Source organism: Podarcis liolepis (genome assembly GCF_965112155.1).
Source record: "Podarcis liolepis genome assembly, chromosome: 5".
Taxonomy (NCBI): domain Eukaryota; kingdom Metazoa; phylum Chordata; class Lepidosauria; order Squamata; family Lacertidae; genus Podarcis; species Podarcis liolepis.
Window position 1 is genome coordinate 11,622,083 of NC_139556.1, and position 27,956 is coordinate 11,650,038.

At 44.2% G+C, this 27,956-nt stretch overlaps 1 protein-coding gene across 1 annotated transcript in view; it reads right to left on the reverse strand.

The window, feature by feature from the left end:
- Positions 1–27,956, reverse strand: part of COG3 (component of oligomeric golgi complex 3) — a 50,162-nt gene that overhangs the window by 10,206 nt on the left and 12,000 nt on the right. Inside the window, exons 6-19 of the mRNA XM_083505458.1 lie at positions 22,457–22,549; positions 21,455–21,580; positions 20,109–20,189; positions 19,051–19,094; positions 17,568–17,694; positions 16,522–16,613; positions 15,072–15,211; positions 13,452–13,612; positions 11,009–11,114; positions 9,302–9,426; positions 7,143–7,232; positions 5,880–6,000; positions 582–670; positions 341–475 (exon numbers count right to left, since the gene is read on the reverse strand). Coding sequence (XP_083361584.1) covers positions 341–475; positions 582–670; positions 5,880–6,000; positions 7,143–7,232; positions 9,302–9,426; positions 11,009–11,114; positions 13,452–13,612; positions 15,072–15,211; positions 16,522–16,613; positions 17,568–17,694; positions 19,051–19,094; positions 20,109–20,189; positions 21,455–21,580; positions 22,457–22,549 — 1,530 coding nt within the window. The remainder of the gene's footprint in view (positions 1–340; positions 476–581; positions 671–5,879; positions 6,001–7,142; positions 7,233–9,301; positions 9,427–11,008; positions 11,115–13,451; positions 13,613–15,071; positions 15,212–16,521; positions 16,614–17,567; positions 17,695–19,050; positions 19,095–20,108; positions 20,190–21,454; positions 21,581–22,456; positions 22,550–27,956) is intronic.

Consider the following 27,956-nt stretch of genomic DNA (forward strand, 5'->3'; position numbering starts at 1 on the left):
GGCGCTGATTGAAGTGTTGTACAGGGATCTGAAAATCAACAGTGACTGTTCGAAACTAGTAGACTCCGTGCCAAACCGTGTCCAAATGCTGCTTAAAAATAGCGGAGGTCATATCTGTTACGAATGTACGTATATGTGAGTTTTGTACAAGAAACTACATTCTTCGTTTCAATTAATTTGCACAAGGGTGTAGGTATGACATTACAGTTCTCTAATGATTTGGGGATAGATGTTCCCTGTACAATGTCTATGTTCCTTTCTGTCAACAATCTAACCAACATAAATATACCAAACACAGCCATTTAAGATACCAATGGTGCTACCGTAGGATCTCGCACACCTTCGCCAGGAATTCCTCCAGAGGCTCCACAAACTGCTTGGTTTGCTGCTGAATGAACTGCTCACAGGCAAACTTCAAGTGCCGATCGACATCCTTCTTAGAGTCAATATAGTGCTCTCTGATTTCGGGAGTGCCCTGGAACACAGACACAGTAGTTTCTCCCTTTCTCAACTCTTCTGAAATGGCTACACTTCAAAAAATTAGACTTTTTTCAAATGCACCGTTAACAAATGCTCTTTACCTCCAGCAGGAACTGTATCAGCGCATTGTTGCTACTAAGCCTAAAGAAATGTGGAACAGTCATAGGGTTCAGGATTTTAAAGGCAGCATCTGTGGAAACAAAACCGCTTGCATAAAGTTCACATTATTTTAAGGAGTGCTCTGCTTCTGCCCTTGTTCTCCCTTGACCCAAGAATATGAAAACCGTATAGAGTTTTCTATGAATTCTCAAAAATTATCCCATGGATCCTTCATGTGTCTAGAATGTGTACTTTGAATATGCAAACAGGAAGTCTACAAATTGTAATTCCTGTGTGTTTAAAACACAAAGAGATTTATTTGAACCTGATGAATACAGATTTATGTATATTATAATTAGCAATATATTGTTGAGGACTACATTCTTAGCGCATCAGCTCATCTATATATTGGTTTCACAAGAACAAAGCAGTTTGCCAATTTTGCATTATTACATAAAATCATACATTCATCTTTCGAAAAGTTTTAAACTGGCCAGTCTCTGCTTCCATTGATATTAAGGTAAGGCATTTTATATACTGTGATTTGCTACTGTTTATGTAGGAAAGCTGATTATTTTTAAAATCTTGTCAATATATTGACTCTGACACCATCTACACAGCTGAGAAGCCCCACTTGCTTTTTGGACACAGACTTACCATATTACCCAGGTCTGGTTATTGGTGACACACTTCCGGGGGGAACGACGACTATTTACCTGTGCCCACTTTGACAAGATGGCAACAACAAGAAGGGAGTCTTTTCAGATCACAATTCCCCCAGAACCTCCATCAAGAGGTCTGAGAGCTAAAAACAGTTGCAGCGGCTTCAAGGAAGGCAGTAGAAAAACTTATAGAGTAAAAGTGCTCAAGGATGTTTTAAAGGTCTGATTTTGCTGTATAAACCTGCTTCAAATGTAATTTTATTTTAATTGATGAAAACTAATAAAAATTAATTGGCAAAAATAATAACTGAAACTTCCTTTAAAAATGAGACTAGCACTTTCACTTATATTTTTACTGGAGCTAAATTTATTTGGATTTTACTCAAAAAAAAACACCCATATTATTTGTTGTCTGAATACTAGATCTTTTGCAGATCTCCTGAAGAACATTTCTGTTTCAAAATTTACCAGCTAATAAATACCCTATAATAATAATCCAGAACAAAATGGAATACAAATACGGTCTAATATAAATAGTTTGGCTATGCAAACGTCATCTTATTTTTCTAAGCTACGGATATATACAAAGCAAGTTTTCGTTAGCAAGTAACGAATTCTCTCAGGCTCTCTCTCACTCTCTCTTAAGTGCAATTCTGTCCATGATAAACAAAAAAACCTTCCCATAGGAAATGGGTTTAATTCACAGTACAATATATGGCAGCTGGGGTCAAGCCCATGGTGTATGAGCATGTTGCCAGAATGCAACCATTTCTATCGCTTGATTCCCATCTTGTCTGTCTACGGCTGCAGTGCTGTCAAAAGCTAGCAGTCAAATACGAAGATGCTAGACTGTCAGCACTGGCCTCCATTCTCCACCGATAGGGAGAAGAGAGCATCCTAACCCCCCAGACTCTGAAACTCTTATACCCACTAAAGCCAAGGCAGCACTCTGCAAATCAACTGACTGCGCTAGCAGACTGGAACACTTTGGTAGCCTTCAGCCTAGCACCAAACACACCTGCTCAGCTTCCGGTGCCCTCTTTCTTAGAAGATCTCCACCCCCTTTTTCCCCATGGGGGGAAAACCTTTTCAACAGGTTCCCTCGGGTTCACTGCCCTTGACAACTCCAGCCTCCTTCCCCTAAGTCTGGGTGTAGCTGATGTCAGGAACTGGCTGGGCGAAGAGGAGCGGTGGGAGGCAATATCCAGGGAACCCGCCGCAAGGGAAACCCCAGAAGAGGAAGGCTCTGAGTCAGGGGGGTTGGTGGTGGGACACTGAGAAGTCAGAAGGAGAAGATCAGGAGGAGGGGCTGGATCCTGAAAGGGCAACGGGGTTTAGTGAGCAGGAAGAGCCTGTGGGAGGGAGCAGTTCAGACTCAGAGGCTGAAGCAGAGGAGGGTGGTCAAGAGGCTACTGAAGAATCCAGGGAGTCTCCCTCTCCTGCTGAGACAAGCTCTTCTCCTCCCTGGTCTCCAAGAAGATGCAGAATAATGCTTTCTCGTGACCAACAAAACTTCACTATAACTGTATATTTGCCACTCACTCTCATGCATTTTCAGCTTGGAGGAGGGGGAGACAGGTACGCATTTCGGTTACTTACCACCTTCCATTATTAACTGGCTGGTATAAAATTTTTATTCATCTAATAAATGCTCAGAATAAAATTATATACCAGCCAGCATAGGACACCAGCAGGACATATTTACCCTTTTGCTTGTTAACTAGAAACTACTTAACACGACAGAGGTCTCATCCATGTTCAGCTGCAATGAGTAGAATTGTTAGTTATAAGAGCAAGTTTGTTCAAAGCAAGATAGTAGCATATTAGCAGACAAGCAACGTAACTGCTTCAAACTACAGAGACAGAACAGATAGGAGGTATTTCTAATCCCCATTCACTGGCTCATAGGCAATAACATTTTGAGGCTTCAAGTATTCCTTCCTTTTCTTACCTCGCCTCCATTTTCCCACTTGCTTTAAAATGTATTTGCAAGAATAATGCACACCTTGGCGTATTCTTTTCTTTGTATATTTTGTCCAAGTGACATTTGATAAGCACATTTGTTTTAATTATACAATGCAAATAGCTTTCGCAGTCAATTTTCTAAGTAAAAAAAAAAGAGCTTCCTAATTTGTTCTAGGCAAGTACAGTGGTGCCCCGCAAGACGAATGCCTCACAAGACGGAAAACTCGCTAGACGAAAGAGTTTTCTGTTTTGGAGGTGCTTCGCAAAACGAATCTCCTATGGGCTTGCTTCGCAAGATGACAATGTCTTGCGAGTTCCTGCACGTTTTTTTTCTCCCCCCCCCCTTTTCTAAGCCGCTAAGCCACTTATCAGCTGATCCGATAAGCCGCTAAGCCGCTAAAAGCCGCTAATAGCGCTAATCCGCTAATCCGTCAGTGGGCTTGCTTCGCAAGACGGAAAAACCGCTAGACGAAGAGACTCACAGAACGGATTCTTTTCGTCTTGCGAGGCACCACTGTAATTTTTGTGTGTTTTAAGCTTCAATCATTAAACAAAGCAAAGCTCATCTGCAGAAGGAAATGGAATAGAAAACTCAAATTTACCGTAAATTTTATATCTCATCAGTGGAGACTCATAGAATCACAGAATTGTAGGGTTGGAAGGGACCCTGGGAGTCATCTAGTCCAACCCCCTGCAATGCAGCAATCACCCAAGGCAGATGGCAATCCATGCTCTGCTTAAAAACCTCCAAGCTAAGTTAAGAGGGTACCCAGAGTGCCAAAGAATTGAAGAACTGTAGATGCTGGCAGCAGAGTCCCCCTCACCTAGCTTGAGGAAAGTCCCCTTTCAACCAACCTTTCTTAAAAACAACAACACAGGAATGAAAGACTCTCTTTCCACCATCACTAAGTGCTGGGGAAATAAGGAAGAAGAAAAAGGTCCAAAATAGCCTGAAAGCTGAAGCTGGGAGAAACTCCACCATCTCAAGAGGCGGTTCCTCCACAAAAGAGGAGAATAGGATGCTTAATCTGCAGAAGCCCTGCCTCAAGAGAAAGGCAATAACTCACTCTGGGTACCCTCCTCCACCATCAGAGAAGAGACTGTACAGTACGAAGCTTACTAGATACTTAGCTTTTCTAAAAACCTATTCATTTCTAAAGCCTCTGGACATAGCAGGGACCACACCTGATAATCCTGCACCAAGTCTGCTGAAGCCAAAGACCCAGTTCCTCTGCTTTCAGAAGATGGCACAGAATGCTACCAGCTGCAAAGGGTTAGAGCAGAAAGCTATAGCAATCAGCAGCCAGCAGCAACCCTCCCCTTATATTGGCACCTGCCTGCTGACTCTGTCCCTTGGTGGAGCACACTAGCATAGAAAAAACATTGTGTGAATGGAAAGCAGGATGTCCAAGTACCATTTTTAAAAGATAAGAGTTAGGAGGATTTGAGTTTAGCTTTTTTAAAAAAGAAAACCACCAGAACTGATGTGAAGGAATACTAAAGGCTTTTGGGGAACTTTCCCATCCGGCCCTCAAAAGAAAGGCTGAGCTCAAGTTAGTTCAATGCAAGAGAATGCACAGGAGCATGCAGGCGATTGCAGGTGAACATAAACAAACAGAGGGACAAACAACAGGCTGCATGGAAAAGCCGCTCTTGGACCTCCCACACTTTTTCTTTTACAGAAAATTAGCCACGTCTTTCTGCACCCTGAATTGCTTCTGGCCAGTAGCATTGGGAGGTTTCGAGTCTTTTCTGCCTGCACCACTTCCCTGATTGAAATCGCCACCAAAAAGATAAATTACAAACTATAAATTATTAACAGATAGAAACATTGGCAGGAGTATTGTAACAACCTGCAGTTTTATAAGAGTATATATTGAAAGAAGATAAATAAATGAGCAAATTAAGTTAATTTGGTTATGCAGAAGATATTAAATAATAATATAATATAATAATAATTTATTATTTATACCCCGCCCATCTGGCTGGGCTTCCCCAGCCACTCTGGGCGGCTTCCAAAAGAATATTAAAATACTATAATACATCAAACTTTAAAAGCTTCCCAAAACAGGGCTGCCTTCAGATGTCTTCTAAAAGCCTGGTAGTTGTTGTTCTCTTTGACATCTGGTGGGAGGGTGTTCCACAGGGTGGGTGCCACTACCGAGAAGGCCCTCTGCCTGGTTCCCTGTAACCTCACTTCTCGCAGTGAGGGAACCGCCAGAAGGCCCTCGGCGCTGGACCTGTGTCGGGGTAAAACGATGGGGGTGGAGACGCAGAAAGAGGGGGATGGAAGTCAAGTTTTTGAAATGTCAAAATGATTGTAAAACCACTGAAATGTACTAAATGTATACTGAAATGTATAAACCTGAAAAGTATGAATGAATGAAAGAAATCGCCACTAAAAAGATAATAGCAACTTTAATAGCAACTTTCAGAATGGGTCGATTTTGATCAGGGGTACGGTGCAAGAGCTAAACCCCCTTCCTCCAAATGTCGCTGCCCTGATCCAATTTGAGGGGTGCCTGTGGTTGCTTTTAAAGAAAGAAAAAGATATTGGGAGACCTGGTAACGGCTCTCCGATGCAACATGTAGCTTGGCCCTCAAACCCCCATGGCTGGCACATCGGAGGAGGGGCAAACCCACTCAGACTGACCAGTCAGCACAATGCAGTACCTCTAGTTTTCTTAAGGTCCAGGGAAATTTCCTTAATGGTGAATTCAGTGTGGAAAGGAGCAATTTGTTCACGAAGAATCAAAAGATGTTTGATTAAGAAAAGCTGTCCGTCAACCTGGGTCTAAATTGTAACAAAAAATTAATGCAAAAAATAAAGAGAAAAGGGATAGACACTGGTCAACCGGTTGTCCACTCATTAAAAAGCAATTTCATTCCCTTTGTCTCCTAGGATACCTACCTACTTCCCATTAAACCATATGCACATCTCTTAAAAACACGCTCTAGAGAGGCAGCAATTCGTATGCACCACTGCTTAAAAGAGGGCAGAGATCGCTGCAAAAGTAGGTGGAGTCCCTAACAGCATTACGCATGTTTGGATTCTTTTGCCATTGAATTGTTCTATTTTTGAATCGTCACATGCAAATTTGTAAGCACCTACATTTTAAGTCTGAAGGGACGGCAGGTGGCGCTGTGGGTTAAACCACAGGGCCTAGGACTTGCCGATCAGAGGGTCGGTGGTTCGAATCCCCGCAACAGGGTGAGCTCCCGTTGCTCGGTCCCTGCTCCTGCCAACCCAGCAATTCGAAAGCACGTCAAAGTGCAAGTAGATAAATAGGTACCACTCCGGTGGGAAGGTAAACAGCGTTTCCGTGTGCTGCTCTGGTTCACCAGAAGCGGCTGAGTCATGCTGGCCACATGACCCGGAAGCTGTACGCCGGCTCCCTCGGCCAGTAAAGCGAGATGAGCGCTGCAACCCCAGAGTTGTCCGCGACTGGACCTAATGGTCAGGGGTCCCTTTACCTTTACCTTTATATTTTAAGTCATTTCAGCTAATTTATACTGCTGAATGAAAAACACCACCATGCTATCAAATATGCTTTTTCTTCAGCTTCCCCCCTCTTTCACAGTTACCCCGCACATATCCTTTCTTGCCAATCTCAATCACCACCAGAAACATCCCACATCTCCACCTGTCATTGTTTTTTTAAAAAAGAAAAAATTAGTCACTGTTCTTTCCCCATTTGAATGAAATAGAGGCTAGGCTAGGCTTATGCACCTTCCCATTGGCATACAGAATTCAGATATCCTAAGGAAAAATGGAAGTACATGCACTTCAACTATTTTTTAAAATAGTCTCAAATTTGGTGCAGTGCACTCCTAGGAAAAGTTTATAGAGACCCTTTTTATATGAAAGCATTACACATTAGCAATATGAAAACCTGTATTATTACATCCCTCCAACACAAAAGAACATTACCCAACCTTGTTTTTAGAAATGGAATCTGCAGCTGTTAGCAAAGACTGTATGCAGGCAGATAAGGCCTCCTGCGATAATCCTTGGAAGACTGCCCTCTGGAGAGGAAAAAGAATGCAAATGTTCATAAAGGTCAGACCTTTGAGGAAGGTCATCTAAAGCTGGCACCCTCAATTTGCAAATTTAAGCACTATCATCCCATGCTTCACTTGTATTTCCCCTCAGTTCCTCAAGACACCAGATTTAGAAAAAATAATATAGCCACAATTTATGCAATACGTGAAACATATACAGTGGTGCCTCGCAAGACGAAAAGAATCCGTTCCGTGATTCTCTTTGTCTAGCGGTTTTTTCGTCTTGCGAAGCAAGCCCATTGACAGATTAGAGGATTAGCGCTACTAGCGCTATTAGAGGCTTTTAGCGTCTTATCAGCTTATCGGATCAGCTGATAAGTGGCTTAGCGGCTTAAAAAAGGGGGGGGAAGGAAAAAAAACCCGCAGGAACTCACAAGACATTTTCGTCTTGCGAAGCAAGCCCATAGGAGATTCGTTTTGCGAAGCACCTCCAAAATGGAAAACTCTTTCGTCTAGCGAGTTTTCCGTCTTGCGAGGCATTCGTCTTGCGGGGCACCACTGTAATGACTCCAAGAAGGTATTGAGAACTTCAAAATTTATTACATGGGTGGATCCAGTGCTTTCCCCCCCCAAAAAAAAGTTTAGGAGTACTCTCATTTTCCCACTCATATTGAAATACTGCCCCTCAATGAGGCCAAACTTTGATTCACAAAATGTTTAGGGGTGTGTGTACCCCTGCCTCCCCAAAAAGGACTGGATGCAGCCACAGAAAGAGGCATTTAACACAAATGGAGTCATGCTCATCATTCATTCTCAAAGGAAGTCACAGAATGTGTCTGATCTTGTTTGTGAACAGGGGTGTTGCAAATCTGGGTGATCTGGGAGAGCCAGAGATTTAATGCTATTTTGTCTATTCACTGCAGCCATTCTGAAAGACCTTCCAACACCCCAAACAAGGCTGTTTTAATCGCAAGCTTCCACAACATTTCAGGTACAATGTTACTGGAAGAGTAAGCAGGTATATATTATGTTTTAAAACAAAGCTGCATAGGCTAATTTAAAGACACTGGGCCAGGATTCAACTAACCAGGCAAGCTAGAAGAAACCAATGCAAGCGTTTTTAGTAGCGAAACAGGATTTCTGCACCTCTCCTCCCCCTGTGTGCCCCCACACCTCCCACAATCTGCTCTGGAGGGTCAGGAGAACACTCAGAACAGAGCACAGAGGAAGGATAAATGCTTGCACTGGTCAAACACTAAGAAAAGTGTGAATTCCTCCAACAGCGGCACATATGACCAAAGCCCACATATAATGACTACCATATTTTTCGCTCTATAGGGCACACGGACCATAGGGCGCACCTAGATTTTAGGGGGGGAAATAAAGGGGGGATTATCCCCCCCCCCCCAGTGCCAAAGAGCAAAGAAGCCAAGACAGCAAGCGGGATAGATCCCGCTCGCTGTCTTGGCTTTGTTTTTAGCTGCGGGGCTAGGGCGGGGGAAGCCCAAGCTTCCCCCGACCCCAGAACAGTTGCCTGAAGCCCAGGGTGAGCAGTGGGAGTTGGCACTGCGCTCGCCGGGCTTCAGGCTGCTATCCACAAGCCTTCGGAGCCCGGCGGGAGCTCCCACCGGGCTCCGAAGGCTTGTGGATAGCTGCCTGAAGCCTGGAGAGCGAGAGGGGTCGGTGCGCACCAACCCCTCTCGCTCTCCAGGCTTCAGCGAAAGCCTGCATTCGCCCCATAGGACACACACACATTTCCCCTTCATTTTTGGAGGGGGAAAAGTGCGTCCTATAGACCGAAAAATACGGTAGTTAATCATGGTTAAAACCAACAGGAACGAGATTGTGCATCACCTCCACCCCAACCCCTCACTTCTGGAGCACAAATTTCAATTGTGCGTTATGATCTTTACTGGTATTGACTGCTAAGGTTATAGAGCTTCTTTTGTATAGAGTTTCTTTGGAGTTTTCTATGGGTCCTGCTTAATCAGGATTTAAAACAAGGTCTCCAGCCGTGAAGGTAAAACAAAGCCATCTTGGTTAGCAGCCACTGACGGCCTTATTTTCCAGGCTAGACATAATTTTATACCTACATCAATACATCTGTAAAGCTTGGAGAGGCACACAAGCGTTCTTCTCACAGTAGGGTACCACATCCCATGCAGATCTGCGGGTGAAATTGTAGCATGAAGTCTAGGATGGCAGGATTCCAATGGATCTGGAACACAAAGATCACATGCAAGGCTTGCTACTACAGAACTTAATATGCAATGATAATCTTTATGGTAATCAATTACAGAAATGCCCCCCCCCCCTTATTATCAAAAAGGGGTGTCTTTAGGTTGACGCATTTGCACTTTGTATTGTAACAGTTTGCACCTGACAGCTGTGGTTGGCAGCCTTGATATCCAATACAGCATCAGAGAACGTAATACAGTATCAGAAAGTATATTATCGGGAAGTGTCTCCCTTGGGTTGACAAGAAAGGCTTCCAGCAAAAACACCAAGGGAAGAAATTTCCTCTAAAGTCCCAGACCGAGCCTGGAACATGGTAAGCCGTTTTAGGCAAGTGAAAAGCAAAATATGAAAACACAAGGGGGGGGGGGGATTCAATAGTACAAAAGCACTAAAGAGAGAGAAAAGAACCATTAGGCGATTCCACCAGACTCAGAATGTCTAAATTGGATGCTGATAATTTCAGACATCCAAAAATACTATTTCCCACTGACTCCTGCTTCCCTTAGGGTCGCAGGTGGAGCTGTGGGTTAAACCACAGAGCCTAGGACTTGCCGATCAGAAGGTCGGCGATTCGAATCCCCGCAACAAGGTGAGCTCCCGTTGCTTGGTCCTTGCTTCTGCCAACCTAGCAGTTCGAAAGCATGTCAAAGTGCAAGTAGATAAATAGGTACCACTCCGGCGGGAAGGTAAACAGCGTTCCGTGCGCTGCTCTGGTTCACCAGAAGCGGCTTAGTCCTGCTGGCCACATGACCCGGAAGCTGCACGCCAGCTCCCTCGACCAATAAAGCGAGATGAGCGCTGCAACCCCAGAGTCAGTCACAACTGGACCTAATGTTCAGGGGTCCCTTTACCTTTACCTGCTTCCCTTGCTATCTTAACATGGATAGGGAGACTGTCCCAACACGAAAAGCAGGAAAGTCAGTCTCCTCAGACCTAATACAGCAATTTTGGGGATGTGTGACAATAGATCTCCCCCTGCTTGGGTGCCAGCAATGTGAGGAGTGCTTCTGCCGAGATTTATTTATGTATTTATTTATTAACCCAGTACTGACTGAACCAGTTCAATTTTTTTTATTCATACTTGATTCATCACACCAAGCTGCACTGAATGGATAATCATTTTGTGGGTTCCAAGGAGGAACCAGGAAGCTTTGAGGGGAAAGGGGGTGTAAGTGAGTCAAGAATCTTTTGTTGTGTTGTGTAAAAAAAGGTATCCCCAGGAAGTAAAGACTGCCCCAGGACTACTGGATAATGTCTTCATGATTCCACAGCTAGGCAGAAACCAAGAAATCTATCTTGTCACGCCACTTTGCAACCCCTTTGTAATAGGAATCATGACCAAAAAAACATTTCAGAACAGAACAGCCACAAGTAATTACAACTACAGGTTCAATAATGATATTTAAAATACCCAAAAGCTGGTCCTTGTTAAAATATAAAATACTTCATTTTATGTTTGCTTCTCTTTAGAGAGCTCTCCAAATATGAAAAGCCATAAGCAAATACAGTTGTCATTATTAGCATGTTTTTACAAGTAGAAATTACTTCAGATAACCACACACCATTTTTTACCACACTGCAGTTCTCTGAATCTTCCAGCTTCATATCTGAAAAAGAAGGATCTGCAGGCAACTTTCTCTCTTCATCTTTTAGACTTTGGGCGATTTGCTAGCAGGAAAAGCAAAACAAACAAAACAAACAATTTATGATGTTGTGTTGTGTTATGTGTTATGTGTTATGTGTTATGTGTTATGTGTTATGTGTTATGTGTTATGTGTTATGTGTTATGTGTTATGTGTTATGTGTTATGTGTTATGTGTTATGTGTTATGTGTTATGTGTTATGTGTTATGTGTTATGTGTTATGTGTTATGTGTTATGTGTTATGTGTTATGTGTTATGTGTTATGTGTTATGTGTTATGTGTTATGTGTTATGTGTTACGTGTTACGTGTTACGTGTTACGTGTTACGTGTTATGTGTTATATGTTATGTTATGTTATGTTATGTTATGTTATGTTTTATGTTATGTTATGTTATGTTATGTTATGTTATGTTATGTTATGTTATGTTATCCATCATAGAATTTCCCACTGATTTGAAAGAGAACAATGCTTAGCCTTACTCCTCAGGAGGAAAGTGAGAGGGGGGGAAATGCTACAACTGACACATCACGGCAGTTATTGGTGTGGGGGGCGGGAACCTCTTGGAAAGTGGAGTCAGGTATCACATAGTTTCTGTTTCAACTGGAAAATCAGTCCTGCATTTCCCGTAAGTTCCGCAAGGGTCTGGGCATCTAAGAAGCCACATCATTGCAGTTGGGTTTGCTTGCCAAATTAACAAGCCTCTGGCAAATGAGAAAGTTCACCTTGAAATATTTTCTCCCACCTTTCATGTTTTTTATTTAGATGTGTGTCAGAAATAATAATAATAATAATCCACTCTGAGCCTGGCTTTGGCTGGGGAGGGCAGGATATAAATAAAATTTTATTATTACTACTACTATTATTAATCTGTTTACCAATTAATTATTCCACCGGTGTGCCACATAGTGGTCCAGTCAATGGGTACTCTCCATCCGATTTAGCTAGGCTACTTAGAAGAAATACCTGTTTGGGAGGTAGCCTCCCTCCCTTCCTCTCCAGAGCCAGTCACCAAGAGCAACACCTGCCTAGCCCAAACTATCAATATTTATTTATTTGACTTATATGCCACCCTTCAACCTGATGACTCTCAAAAGTTGCTGAAACACAGTCCCAACTTTCTGTACCATTAGCAAAATTCAACAATCTCCAAAGTGCACCAGGTTTAGAAAGTCTGCCCCAAATGAATCATAAGAGTTGGAAGGGACCCTGAGCGTCATCTAGTTTAACCCCCTGCAATGTAGGAATCTCAGCTAAAGCATCCATGGCAGATGGCCATCCAACCTCTGCTTAAAAACCTCCAAAGGAGGAGAGCCCACAACCTCCCAAAGGGGACCGTTCCACTGTCAAACAGCTCTTACTGTCAGAAAGTTCTTCCTGATGTTGATGGAAAAGAAGAATAATCGCCAAGCCTAAGCTGGGTGGATATTGGCAAATGAGTAAAAGGAGAGTTCCAGGGTCAGTTGTATTTATCTGTCACCATCTAGTCGTCCAAGGGACGCGGGTGGCGCTGTGGGTTAAACCACAGAGCCTAGGACTTGCCGATCAGAAGGTCAGCAGTTTGAATCCCCGCGACGGGGTGAGCTCCCGTTGCTTGGTCCCTGCTCCTGCCAACCTAGCAGTTCGAAAGCACATCAAAGTGCAAGTAGATAAATAGGTAGCGCTCCAGCGGGAAGGTAAACGGCGTTTCCGTGCGCTGCTCTGGTTCGCCAGAAATGGCTTAGTCTTGCTGGCCACATGACCTGGAAGCTGTACGCCGGCTCCCTCGGCCAATAAAGCGAGATGAGCGCCGCAACCCCAGAGTCGGCCACGACTGGAGCTAATGGTCAGGAGTCCCTTTACCTTTATCTAGTTGTCCAGACACTGGGACTTTACAGAGCACTCCTCCAATTGCACACTGAGGGAACCTGGATTGTCTGGATTTAGGATAACTATAATGGGATAACTTCTACTGAAGGCTGCTTCAATGGACACCTTTACATTTCATTCCTAATGCTTGGTGAAAAACCAGGAAGGCCTTGTGCATCTCCTAGACCCAGTCTCTTCATCTGGTTGTCCAGAATGTAGGAGCTGCCCTAATGGCATGTCTTTGGATTCCACCAGGTGGTATGAACATAAAGACATCAAGGAGCTCTGCTGTATCAGGCAGGTCAAAGGCCCACCTAGTCCAGGATCCTATTCTTACAGTGGTCAACAAGATAGTTCTGGGATGCCCCAAAGACGGGCAAAAGCACATAGCCATTGTAGCTAGCAGCCATTGATGGACGAATTGGCCACAGCTGGGGCACAGTTTGGGAACTCCTAGCTTAGTTGAATGCAAGGGGTTTTGCCTGTTCAGAACCAGGCAAACGCATGGACCCTTACCGCCATCATTTCCAGCTTAGCAGGATAGGCAAGATCACCCGGGGCCGGTTTGTAGCCTATAATGTCAGTCTGAATGTAGATAAACGTTCTGTAGACCAGACGCTCTTGAACATCCTCCAACATCTGCCGAACTCCAGCAGCAAATGCAGCCAGCTGGTCCACTGTTAGAAAAAGGCACAAAATTAAAGGCATTGATTTCTCCTCATTGAACTTCACTGATTATGGCTAAAGCTTTAACAATTAGAGTTGGTCAAATCATCGAAAGAGGTGTTGAAATTTTGGGAGGTTGGGCAGTTACAACGGAATGGTTTCGGTGGTGGGGTGCACATTTTTATTCTTATTTATTTATGATTATTACTTTGCCAAAAAAAATTATGAATGAATGAATAAAACAATTAGTGTTGTTGTTTTTAAAATTTCTATACCACCCTTCATCCGAGGATCACAGGCGGTTTACAATATAAAAACACCAAAATGCATAACATTTATTTATTTTATTTATTTACGGCTATTAGCCCATAAAAAAATGCATAACATAGTAAAAGAACAATTAATAATAACTCCCCCCCGATGATGCATAATTATAGTTGTGAATGCACAGGTGTTATAATATTGTATAATAATTTCTATCCAGATTAAAATCATTATGGATTTTCAGCTTTACAATTCACACTTTAATGTAAAGACAGTTTGATTTTGGCTGCTGCAAATCCAACCCCATCTATGCAACTGCTGAAATACACTTTAAGCGAGAAACAAAAGACACAAAATAAAAACTGGTTGTCTTTCTTGGACACCAGAAATTAGGCTGTGGAATCCTGATTTCCAAAATCAGGATTCACTGGACAAAAATGATTGGCAGCGGGAGACCCCATTAGCTAAAGTACTACCTCAGGTTAAGAACAGTTTCAGGTTAAGAATGGACCTCTGGAACGAATTAAGTTCGTAACCAGAGGTACCACTGTACCTAGTCATAAACAACATTATAATCAAATAGTTCTAGGAAAAGGGTGTCTGGGTGATAAAATGCGTTCAACTGAAATATAGGTACATTATCTACTTGACATCAGAAGGCAGTTTTGCAAGAAATACTGTGCACCTTGTAAACTTCAGCACATCTGAACACTTGCAGATGGTAATCAAAGAAACTGGATCTCAATGCACATAATAAACGAGGGAGAAATGAATCACATCAGCTTAGGCTACTGAATGTCCTAGCCCTCCATATTCGTTTTGCCATGTGGAAATTTCCTTTGGAGCAGATCCCCTGTAAGCCTCCACCCCATCCAAGCAAAAGTAGTTGCCTAACTTCTTCTATTCCGCTGCTAATATCAGCTCACATTTCGACTGTGCATGAACGTGCTGGTTTCCAAGAGCTCACTTTACTTGATTTTGGGCACTGGACTGTTTACTTCCAACTGCATAATTTAATGGAACTTGGCCACTGTAAAATCGGATTACAACGTTGGACGTTTCAATTTAAGAGATGTGTGTTAAGTTGAAAAGGCACCGGTGGTAAATCCTATATATTCTAAAGCACATGCCATTCCAGTCTGTTAAAAAGATACGTTCCAACTTTTGATCAAGCGTTTGGTTTCGAAATCTTAATTTTACAGTTACCGTTGTTTTGCACGTGATCTTCAAGCATTTCATTTTTGAGAATCCCGCAAAGCTCAGACAAAGTTTCTAAGTGAATTACATGGATGATCAGTGGGCGCAAGACATCATATAATGACAGGCATAACTTCTCCAAAAGTTCACTGTAAGACAGAAAAACAAATCCAGTATGGACTATAAAAGATTGTGTAAACTGACACATGCATCTCTTATGACAGTAGAAAACAACACGCTAAACCAACATCACTTACAATCTGGGCCATGCCATGACTGTCACTAATATCAGGAGAACTCGATCTTTTGCTTCACATCAAATGCTGTCAACCAGCACTAACAATTGTTTAAAAAGCCATATAAGCAGCTAAAACATTTTCATTTATTGATTCATTACATTAGCTTAAGTATTGTTAAAAACTCTGGCATCAGCCTACTTGACTAATAGATTAAAATTTATATGACTGACTGATCAAGTCTGCAATTAATGTTTTGTTTTCAGATGATGTAAGCAACATTATACAAGGCAGGAAACTTGGAAAAGGCATTCCATGCTATGAGACTGAAGAGCTTTCGACACCGATCCAAATATTTCAAAAAGCAACAGAGCAGGAACACTTTTTTTTTTTACAATAGAAGACACGCAGCCAGCTGAGCTATATTAGGAGCCAAAGAACAGAAACCCACACAAAAGTACATTCAGCAAAAACAATCCTGATGGCTAGTCAAATTCCCATACTTTGGACCAGATCCACACTTAGGCACAGAAATCAATAGGACTTGAATTGCAACTAAGTTAAGTCCCATTGATTTCAGTGGATCTACTGACTACTGTAAGCACGACTAAGTCCAGATTCAACCCTTTATGACAGCCATAGGCAAACTCCGGCCCTCCAGATGTTTTTGAACTACAATTCCCATCATCCCTAGCTAACAGGACCAGTGGCCAGGGATGATGGGAATTGTAGTCTCAAATCATCTGGGGGCCGGAATTTGCCTATGCCTGCTTTATGAGTTAGAACAACTGCTGCACATTGTGTCTTCAGTGTTCCTAACTGCAGGGAGGTTTTTGAGGTATATCCAACAGAACGTGCTTAAGACAGGGTTTCCCAAACTTGGGTCTCCAGCTGCTTTTTTGGACTACAACTCCCACCATCCCTAGCTAGCAGGATGAGTAGTCAGGGATGATGGGAAATGTAGTCCAAAAGCAGACGGAGACCCAAGTTTGGGAAACCCTGGCTTAGAACATTCCTCAGACCCTTAGAACCCTCTGAAGACTGTTGTGAGCATTTATAGAAGCCCACATGTTGGGGGACATGGGAGCAGGACCTGCAGTTGCCCCCCACCCCCACCCCAAGATTATGCTTGCATGCTGAAGCAAATGCACGAACAAGAGTTCGAGACATCCTTATGTGAACAGTGTCGTGCAACAAAAAGCGATGTCACGTGTGATACCCACTCCAGTTTGGGTGTTGGTTTTGTGAAGAACTCATCAAACAACTGGTGTTCATCTTGGCACACATGGACCATAAAAGCACAGCCACTTCGTACCTGAAATGAGAGTAAGCAAAAGGGCAGCCCGTGTGTATTTAGAAAGAAAGATGCAAATGATGCAAGTATTTAAGTTTCGTAAACGCTATTTATATCTGTGATGGTCCAAAACACACTCCCGGCAACTCCCTGTTTAGACTGTGCATCAGTGGGACGCGTGTAAGTCCATCCTGCTTCCGGCAGTGCCAAGAACGGCCTTTAATTTAAAAAGCAATCATACGGCCGCGAGAGTTTTAGTAGCACAAGGATGGAAGACTGAAGAAACCCCAACCAAAGAATTATGGCAAGAAAAATTGATGGACTACGCAGAACTGGCAAAACTGACATACAAGCTACGGGACAAGGATAACTGTGACTTTAAAGATGAATGGGAACCCTTTACAAAGTATTTGAAGACGCAACAAATCGAACTGGACTCCTTGGCTGGTTCTTGAATAAACATTCGCAAACTTTTTATTGATAATTATTACTTAAATAGTTTGAGGATCTATACAACTGTGTAACATGCATTTTTAGAGAAATCAAAGACTGGAACTGAGGGAAGTCAGGGGGTGGGTGGGTTCTGTGGGGGAAGGGAGGAAAAAAGGGGGGAAATAAGGATGATGTTTCTAGATAATATGTTTTGTTTTAATTTTGGGGGGGGAAGTAATTTTTTTTTAAAAAGCAATCATACAATCTCTTGCAACACCTTTGGGCAATTTTGATTTCATTAGCTTAGGAACACTGGGAGACAGGGACAATTTTATTTTCTTTATAACAGGTTATTTTGATATGCAGAAACGGCTGCAAAGCAGACTGATCTCCAGGAGGAAGGTGAGAAGCCAGTCGTTTGCACTGAAAGCTGGCTGGGGTGCAAACGCATTATTAAATATTTAGCAAACATCGCTTATTTTCTAATGAATTCAAAAGGAATCCAAGGTTCAAGAAAATGCAAGTTCACACAAAGCCTCTTACCAGAGCACAATGATCTCTGTTGTTTCGGTTAGTTAATTCTGTCACAGTGCTAGTAATACTAGGCCCTAGTAAGAGCTCCCTCTGATCAAGGTAGCATTGATGGATTTCGTTTAGCAGTTGCCGGTACCTAGACAAAGAGCAGAGTTAGGAAGCATCCGCCTACACAGGAAGGTTTAATCTTAGAGCTAATTACCTATTGCTGCTTTAGGTAGTAAAAGCTTATGCATTCTTATCACTGATATGACAAATTTGTGTCTGGGAGGTATCCATTTAGACTGCGAGTGTGGGTTTCTTTAACACTATAAGACGAACTTCCCACATCTCTCTAGAGCAGGGTTTCCCAAACTTGGGTCTCCTGCTGTTTTTGGACTCCCAAAACCATCCCTGACCACTGGGGATGATGGGAATTGTAGTCCAACAACAGCAGGAGACCCAAGTTTGGGAAACCCTGCTCTAGAGCAATGTGCCACAAGGGACAGCAGGGGTCTTATTCCTTTTATAAAAAGGTAAAGGGACCCCTGACCATTAGGTCCAGTCGTGACAGACTCTGGGGTTGCGGCGCTCATCTCGCTTTATTGCCCGAGGGAGCCGGCGTACAGCTTCATGTGGCCAGCATGACTAAGCTGCTCCTGGCAAACCAGAGCAGCTCACGGAAACACCGGTTACCTTCCCGCCAGAGTGGTACCTATTTATCTACTTGCACTTTGACGTGCTTTCGAACTGCTAGGTTGGCAGGAGCAGGGGCCGAGCAATGGGAGCTCACCCCGTCGCGGGGATTCAAACCACCGACCTTCTGATCGGCAAGTCCTAGGCTCTGTGGTTTAACCCACAGCGCCACCCGCGTCCCTTATTCCTTTTATACTTGCATTTTTAAAAAATACATTTCGGTAGATGAAGCTTGTCGTGCAGGCGTGAGGAAACTGACGCATACTGAAATTTCCTCTTCAATTATTAAATATACAGAAGATTGATCTACCTTTGTCCTTGGCCACCTTCTCTCTTTCTGTCCCCCAAAAAGAAAAACCTACTCTAAGTAAAAAAGGAAATGGTGATTCTAGAAGAAGAAGAAGAAGAAGAAGAAGAAGAAGAAGAAGAAGAGGAGGAGGAGTTTGGATTTGATCTCCCGCCTTTCACTCCCCTTCAGGAGTCTCAAAGCGGCTAATATTCTCCTTTCCCTTCCTCCCCCACAACAAACACTCTGTGTGGTGAGTGGGGCTGAGAGACTTCAAAAAAGTGTGACTGGCCCAAGGTCACCCAGCAGCTGCATGTGGAGGAGCGGAGACACGAACCCGGTTCCCCAGATTACGAGACTACTGCTCTTAACCACTACACCACACTGGCTCTCTACTGTTACAACACACCTTATGCTGGCCCCCGACATATCAGAGGAAGACTTAATCGACTTAATATTTCTGCATCAGACTCAATATTTTCAAGCAAAGAAACACAATCCTTGCCATTGACTTCGTTTCTGCATACTTACTCTGGCATCTTCTCAGACCGCTGCTCTATCTGCTCAATAAGTGTCTAAGGAAACAAGAAGAAAAAATTTGAGAGCATTCTGATGCTTCCCTACACAGGGATATTAGAAACATTCAAGTACAGTGGTACCTCTAGTTACAAACTTAATTCGTTCCGCTGGTCCGTTCTTAACCTGAAACAGTTCTTAACTAGAGGCGTGCTTTCGCTAATGAATGGGGCCTATTGCTGCCACTGCACCACCAGCACAGATTTCCATTCTCATCCTGGGGCAAAGTTCTCAACTCGAGGTAACTCTTCCAGGTTTGTGGAGTTTGTAACCTGAAGCGTTTGTAACCTGAGGTGTTTGTAACTCGAGGTACCACTGTAGTCTGTTGGCCGTTTTCCCTTTTCTAAAGAACTTGCAGCACACAGTGAATATGAGAGTACAGTGGTAGCTCAGGTTAAGTACTTAATTCGTTCTGGAGGTCCGTTCTTAACCTGAAACTGTTCTTAACCCGAAGCACCACTTTAGCTAATGGGGCCTCCTGCTGCTGCCGCGCTGCCAGAGCACGATTTCTGTTCTTATCCTGAAGCAAAGTTCTTAACCTGAAGCACTATTTCTGGGTTAGCGGAGTGTGTAACCTGAAGCATATGTAACCTGAAGCATATGTAACCCAAGGTACCACTGTAATTCATACTTCTATAGGCTTCTTCCAAACCACAGGCACACACTATAGTATCCTCAAGAACTGGATCAGGGATTTGAAGAATACAAGCAATGTTGTAGTGAACATATGTGTAAGATATTATACTGTTACACTGTAAGTGTTTCCCAAACTTGGGTCTCCAGCTGTTTTGGGACTACAATTCCCATCTTCTTTGAGCACTGGTCTTGCTAGCTAGGGATGATGGGAGTTGTAGTCCAAAAACAGCTGAAGACCCAAGTTTGGGAAACCCTGCATTATACGTGTTTGCGCATGATTCAATAGTGTATTGTATAACAAAGAAAATTCCACAAACCCTTCACTTATGAGCCTATCTTTGAGTACCCCTTCCATCTACCATACTTTGGGAACTTACTCTGACTTTGGGTGCAGCAGCTCTGAACTTCACATAAAATAACGTGAAGGCATTGTCTGAATTTGGTACAACTGAAGGGTCCTGAAAGAAAAAAGAGAGAAAGAAATGTCATTCGCAATATGAGCTTACTAAACAATAAACTGTTACACAGTGACTGCAAAAACTCCATACACTGTAAAGGTAAAGGGACCCCTGACCATTAGGTCCAGTCGTGACCGACTCTGGGGTTGTGGCGCTCATCTCGCTTTATTGGCCGAGGGAGCCGGCGTAGAGCTTCCGGGTCATGTGGCCAGCATGACTAAGCCGCTTCTGGCGAACCAGAGCAGCGCACGGAAACGCTGTTTACCTTCCCGCCGGAGCAGTACCTATTTATCTACTTGCACTTCGTGCTTTTGAACTGCTAGGTTGGCAGGAGCAGGGACTGAGCAACGGGAGCTCACCCCGTCACGGGGATTCGAACCGCCAACCTTCTGATCAGCAAGTCCTAGGCTCTGTGGTTTAACCCACAGCGCCACCCGCGTCCTTCCATACACTGTGGAACTAGATGCCACTGGGAAAGGAGGACACAGAAGTTGTAAACTGTGCACCCAAGGAAAATATAAGTGGCATGCAGACCTCTTCAGAAAAACAGCCCTCTAGGCAGCCTCCCCAGCCAGGTTTAATTTGTGAAATTCGCATCCTTCTCGTTTGGGAAATTCACATCCATTCCAGGCAGCTGTGCAGTGAATGACCTCAATGTGGAAGCCCAGTTAAAGTATTAGCATATTCCCCCTAGGCTGACCGGAGGCTGAGGTGCCTTCTCTATTGTACAATTCTCTCCTGGTCAAAGAAAATACATACAAATTCTCCCTTTTGCATATCTTCTACAGTCCTGCCACCTCTCTCCCCAAAATAGGTCCGTTGACATTCTAATGAGTCACCCCAAACTCTTGCAGGCTGCAAGATTGCATCTTCATTGGATTCATGGAATCATAGAATCTTTAAAGAGTTGAAAGGGATCCCGAGGGTCATCTAGTCCAACCCCCTGCAATGTAGGAATCTCAGCTAAAGCATCCATGACAGATGGCCATCCAACCTCTGCTGAAGGAAGGAGACTTTCGTGTTCAATGGATTGTTGAGGAACAAACACATTGTTCAAGTTATTTACACACCACAGAAGTCTGTACATCATAAAAGTGTGTGTTGGATAAGACAACTATTAAATTTGCCAAACACCCAACATGCTGTTTCAGAATGTAAAAGTGCAGTGAAGAATCACAATAAGAAAGGTAAATTATTTGGGAGATATTCCCAAGATATTTTAGCTCAAAAGAAACACCTACTCACTACTGGTTCTTCCAACTTACCCTTTTAATTAACTGGTTTGTGAGGTTTTGTAGTGTATTCACAGTGTATGTTTTCATGAGGTGCATAGCTCTTGAAAGACATTGTTTGGACTTTGCAAAATACACAGGATAATCCCTAAAGTTTGGCTGGAAAATAAGAAAAAACAAGCTAAGAAAATGGGAATTGGAATGGACACAATACATCTTCATCTTTGAACTGAACAAGGTTATTTCTGTCTTGCACTAAATGCACATGTTTTAAGAATCAGGAATAACACGATTTATCCCAGGAAAAAGCAAACACTCTTGTATCAGCAGACTTGGTGTCTCAAAAGAAAAGAGATGGACTGAAAGCACACTGCCTTGAAATATGCAACGGAATTAGGAACAAACACAGGTCCTTTTAGGAAACTAACCATCAAGGCTGGCAGAGGTTTGTGCGAAGAAGTTAATAAGCCCACATTTTATACCAAGGGAGTTGTATTCAGAAGTTGTGTGATCGTGCTAGGGGGATGTGGAGGAGGGGAAAGAAGAGAAGAAATGTTTGTTAATTCCTCCTCCTTCTCCTCTCTATAGCAGTGTTTCCCAACCTTTGGTCTCCAGCTGTTTATGGACTACAATTCCCATCATCCCTGACCACTGGGTCTTGCTAGCTAGGGATGATGGGAGTTGTAGTCCAAAAACAGCTGGAGGCCCAAGGTTGGGAAACACTGCTCTATAGCCTGTCTCATGAAAAGCTGCTCTGAATTTTGGGGGAACCTCTATAACAGCATGGGAGATGGCATGAGGAAGAGGAATTAGCTAAAATTGCTACCTTCCCCCAGGAATACCTGCTGGGGCAAAGTCACTTCCATCTACATAATGAAGTGTAAGGGATTTAATCCATAAGAATTGTCACGGAAAGCATGAGGTCCCTTTTCCAGTTCTGTCATTGGATTTCCTCAATTTTAAAAGCCATGGGAAACAGAATTATGCACCACGAAATAATGTAAACAGGGACAAAAAAAACTGAGCCCAACTTACATGCGATGAAATATATGCAATACAATCATCAAGTTTAGCCAGCATAGGGATGAAACCATCACTGTTTACTGACAATGTAGGGGAATTCAGTTTCTTGAAGAGAGAAAAACAACATGTGATATAAGTATCAGTAAGAAAAACAACAAAAGAAATCTGCATTCAGTACTATTCATTACAAGTCTTCCAATAATTAAAAGAACAATCAAGGAAACTAACTTTCAGGACAAGTTATGTATTTTTTGCTCTATAGGACGCACTTTTTCCCCTCCAAAAATTAAGGGGAAATGTGTGTGCATCCTATAGAGCGAATGCAGGCTGCGCGGCTAAGCCCAAAGCCAGAACCGGGAAGATGGAGTGCTGTGCAGCGCTCCGTTTCACTGTTCTAGCTTGGGGTTAGCTGCGCAAAGACTCCGCAGCTAACGGAGGCTTCAAAGGCTGTGCTCCAGGAGCTTCAGGCAGCTATCCGCAAGCCTTCGGAGTGCAGCAGGTGTCCCCGCTGCGCTCCGAAGGCTTGCGGATAGCCGTCTGAAGCCTGGAGAGCGAGAGGGGTTGGTGCACACCGATCCCTCTTGCTCTCCAGGATTCACTTCGCTGGAGAGGCGCTGCACAGTTTTCCCTCTCTGCGCAGCGCCCCTTCAGTGAAGCGGGAGGAGAAATGGAAGGGGCTCCATTTCTCCTGCCACTTCGCTGAAGGGGCGCTGAGCAGAGAGGGGGAGAATTCCCCCCCCCCCGTTCTCCCCCTCCTATGGTCCAGTGCGTCCTATAGAGCAAAAAATACGGTATTTCATCCAGTCATTGCCCATGCCTCAAGTGAGGAACATCTGGGTGGCTGCACGTTCTCCACCCCTGATATATAGGGTTAGATTCAGAGTTAGAAATCAGAAATCAATGAGACTTAGGTTAGTCATGACCAGGCACAGGCAAGCTCGGCCCTCCAGATGTTTTGGGACTACAATTCCCATCATCCCTGACCACTGGTCCTGTTAGCTAGGGATCATGGGAGTTGTAGTCCCAAAACATCTGGAGGGCCGAGTTTGCCTATGCCTGGTCATGACTAATTTAAGTCCTACTGATTTCAGTGGGTCTACCATAAATATGACTAAGGCTTGTGTCGCACTTTAAACCAAACCATGGTTTAGTGTAAGCACGAGAGTCCAGTCCAACTGCTGATGAGCTAAGCCATGGTTTGGCTTTGAATTATTGTCCGAACCAGAGCTTATTGTTTGTCTCTTCCTTGGTTACAGCTTGTGGTTCGTCTGCAGTGAGACGAATCATGAGCTCAGGTTGGGGTGATGTTTTTCCCCCCAAGTGAAAAGAACACTCCATTGCTGTCTGCCTAATCTCCACTGGTTAGCCAGAAGTAGGATAACCAAATGATGAGCAAAATGACTGCACACTTGCACATTCAAGCTAAGGTATGGGGTTGGTGTAAAGTTGTTCCAAGATGCAACCCATAATATTTTCCTCTTAAAACATCCTCAGAATATGTTTCTTCTCATCAGCCCATGGAACATAAATGCGTTGTAAAATTATTTTTCTCAAATATCACCCAGGATGCTCTATTTTAACACTCTCAAGCTGCAGCAACCAAAAGTTCAATGAACATGGCAAACGGTGCCCAGAGTTGGGAACCTTACCTAGCTCCTTACTATTTATACTCTGCTTACTTACTGTAAATTGGTTTAAAATGTTTTAAGTAAGCATTTTCCTATGCGGAATTTTCCGAACTTTCAATATAATTGTCTTTCGGCATGGTCACAGCATCAAGAAACATGAATAATGGTGGTCCATTTAATAAATTGCAATAAATTTATAGCCCCGTCACATACTGATCATTCATTGCATGTACCGTATTTTTCGCCCTATAAGACGCACTTTTTCCCCTCCAAAAATGAAGGGGAAATGTGGGTGCGTCTTATGGGGCGAATGCAGGCTCCTTGGTTTCAGCGATAGCAACACGAAGCCTCCGAAGCCTGCGCTCCGGAGGCTTCGCGTTGCTTCCGCTGAAGCCAGGAGAGTCTGCTGTTTGAGGCTGGCGGTGGAGGAAAGCAGCGCTTCCCCCATCGCCAGCCCCAGAGGATGGGGGGCAGCGGGAAGGCGCGCGACGCCTTGCCGCTGCTCTCCAACCCGGGTTTGAGGCTGGCGGTGGGGAAAGCAGCGCTTCCCCCATCGCCAGCCCCAGAGGATGGGGGGCAGCAGGAAGGCGCGCGACACCTTGCTGCTACTCTCCAACCCGGGTTTGAGGCTGGCGGTGGGGAAAGCAGCGCTTCCCCCATCGCCAGCCCCAGAGGATGGGGGGCAGCAGGAAGGCGCGCGACGCCTTGCTGCTACTCTCCAACCCTCCTTTGGGCTTTTGCGGGAGATGGGGAAATTCCCCCACCTCCCGCAAAAGCAGGCAAAAGCCGCGCGCTCTTTAAAGGGGCTCCGCGGCTTCTGCTGGCTTTTCTACGAGGGGGGGAATTCCCCCACCTCCTAGAAAAGCCTGCGGGAGCAGTGCACCCTTTAAAGAGCGCACCGCTCTTGGGGGCTTTTCCCCAAGGAGGGAGAAGGGACTGACTGGCCGAATCAGTCCCTTCTCCCTCCTGCGGGCTTTTGCAGGAGATGGGGGAATTCCCCCACCTCCTGCAAAAGCAGGCAAAAGCCGTGCACTCTTTAAAGGGGTTCCCCGGCTTTTCTAGGAGGTGGGGGAATTCCCTCACCTCCTAGAAAAGCCTGCAGGTCTGACTTCCGGGTTGGCGCGATCTGGAAATGGCGGATTCCCTCCGAGCTCCGGAGGGAATCGGCTCAGCGGAGGATGGGTCTTTGCCGTGCCGGCGACACGGGGACCCTTAAAAACCGCAGGCGCGGAAGCCTGCGGACTGAAGACTCGGCGGGTGCCTTAAGCGCCCCCCCTGATTCGCAATGAGCCTTTTTAAAGGCTACGGAGGGGATACGGGGGACGGCGCGGCACTGAGAGTCGATCGCTACCGCCGCTGAGCGAAGCCGCGAGCCATAACTGGAGAGCGCTGACTTCCTTCCTTGAAATTTGGACTGAAAAAAGAACCCGTGAGTAATTTGGAACTGAACTTTAAAAATTTTTACCTTCTGAATTTGAGACGACCGGGGGGTGTGCCAAAAGGAAGTCCCCACCCCCCACCCCCTTGCAGACGATCCAGAGCAACGATATAAGAGCTAAGCTGGAGTGCCTACCCTGTAAAGGGTGAGTTTTAAAAAGACAGTAACTTCCAAGATTTGGAAAGGCAAATTTGAGCAGGAGAGTGGAGTGTTGGAAGAGTCTTTGTTTTGTGGCAAACAACCCTCCCTCCCGGGCCCGGGAGCGACCTGCTTTGGAGCCTGTATAGAGGAGCAGAATTTGACAGCTGTCAAAGCTGTCAAATGGACTGTTAATAGTGAAAAAATTGCTATTTAAGACCTCTCCGGATTAAAAGGAGTTACAATTGAACTAAAATTGTGGGAAACAAAGAAACAATAACAGGACAGAGGATTGTTGGAGAAAAGACCATTCAGTAACCAGATTCCCTCTAGGGGGAATTCTGTGGAATTACAATGGCTGTGGGTGGAAAGATACTGAGAGAAATCGAAAGGATGTTTTCACTGGTGGGAACCTTACAGGAGCAGACTACAGCTATGAGTAAACAATTGATGACCTTGGATTTGGAAACAAGTAGTTCTGCTGAATGTAATGAGGCCCTGAGTGAGAAAGAACCCACAGCTGAATTCGAAATAATAAACAAAGAAGAGGAGAAGACAAAACATGAAAGAGAACAAGTTATGTGGGAAAATACTAACCAGAAGCCGACATCTGGAGAACACAAGCAAGGAGACTATTGGATTAAATCCATCTTAAGCCTACGAAAGATACAGAAGACGAAAGTGGAGGCCCTGGGAGTTTATGGAATTCAGGAACTCGAAATAAAGAAGTATAATTGGGGCCTCCACATAGACTTTGATTTTGACTATCACCAAGACTCAGGCCTTGTGGAAATCCTTCAGCAGTTGCTTCTAAATATGGGAAGAGACTATGGACTGATTGGATTGATTGTTAAAGAAACCTTTCGAGACTCGATGACAGACAAAAAGGACTACCAACAAAACCGGCGGAGAGGGACTGAAAGAGATTTGAGAGCCTCGGATGTGCGGAACCCAGGCTAAAAACTGTTACTTTGGACATGTCTTGGGAAAGGACGCAAAGCGGGGATGGGAGGGAGGGAAGTATTCAAATTTAAACAACACTCAAGACCAGGGGGGTTAGTAATAAGAAAATTATTCAAGAAAAAATGAGAAATCGAGGGAAGAGAATTGGGGTCCAACTTAGGGAAAATTTATTTTTGCTTTTATAAAAGGACTAATATTAAGACGGAAGAAATGCCAACTTGCTGACATAAACCTGGGAATAGGGATGCAAGGGAGGGGGTGGGGGGAAGTCAAGGACTAGGGTTAGAAAATAAGATTTTCGGGAACTATTCATGTTTGTTGTTTTTTTTTATGTTTGTTTTGGTGTTATGTGTTTTGTTTTTGTCTATATAAATTGTGAAAACCCAATAAAAATATTTAAAAAAAAAAAAGAAAAGCCTGCAGGAGCCGTGCACCCTTTAAAGAGCAAGTGGCTCTTGGGGGCTTTTCCCCAAGGAGGGAGAAGGGACTGAACTGACTGGCCGAATCAGTCCCTTCTCCCTCCTTTGGGCTTTTGCGCGAGATGGGGGAATTCCCCCACCTCCCGCAAAAGCCCGCAAAAGCCGTGCGCTCTTTAAAGGGGCTCCCCGGCTTTTCTAGGAGGTGGGGGAATTCCCCACCTCCTAGAAAAGCCTGCAGGAGCCCTGCACCCTTTAAAGAGCAAGCGGCTCTTGGGGGCTTTTCCCCAAGGAGGGAGAAGGGACTGACTGGCCGAATCAGTCCCTTCTCCCTCCTAGTCGAAAAGCTCACAGGAGTCAAGTGGTGCTCCTGTGGGCTTTTGCGGGAGGTGGGGGAATTCAGCCACCTCCCGCAAAAGCAGGGAGAAGGTCTTGGAGTAGCGCACAGGCTGCGTGCAGCCTGTCCGCTGCTCCCAGAGCTGCGGGGGGGAAATCATATTTTTTTCCTTGATTTCCCCCCCCCCCCCCTGAAAACTAGGTGCGTCCTATGGGCCGGTGCGTCTTATAGGGCGAAAAATACGGTAACTGTATGCATATTTTATATTTGATTTCACCCTCATAACAAGAGACAGTGACTGGTTTAGGGTCAGCCACTGAGCTTTAATCTGAGTGGGGATTTCAACCTTGGTTTCCCTGACCCCAGTTCACACTCAACTCACTGCTATTAACTTTGGTTGCTGCATTTCCTGGAATAATATAATTATTTGTATTTGTATTATGATTAAACAACCTTCAGTCCCATTCTATAGGTTATCATTATTAATGTTCTTATTGAAATTATTCAGTTATTTTTTAACACCCTGGCCAAAGAATCTGAACTTGACAACAGTTGGTCCTAATAAACAACATTTCTCCAGTGCCCCTTGGAA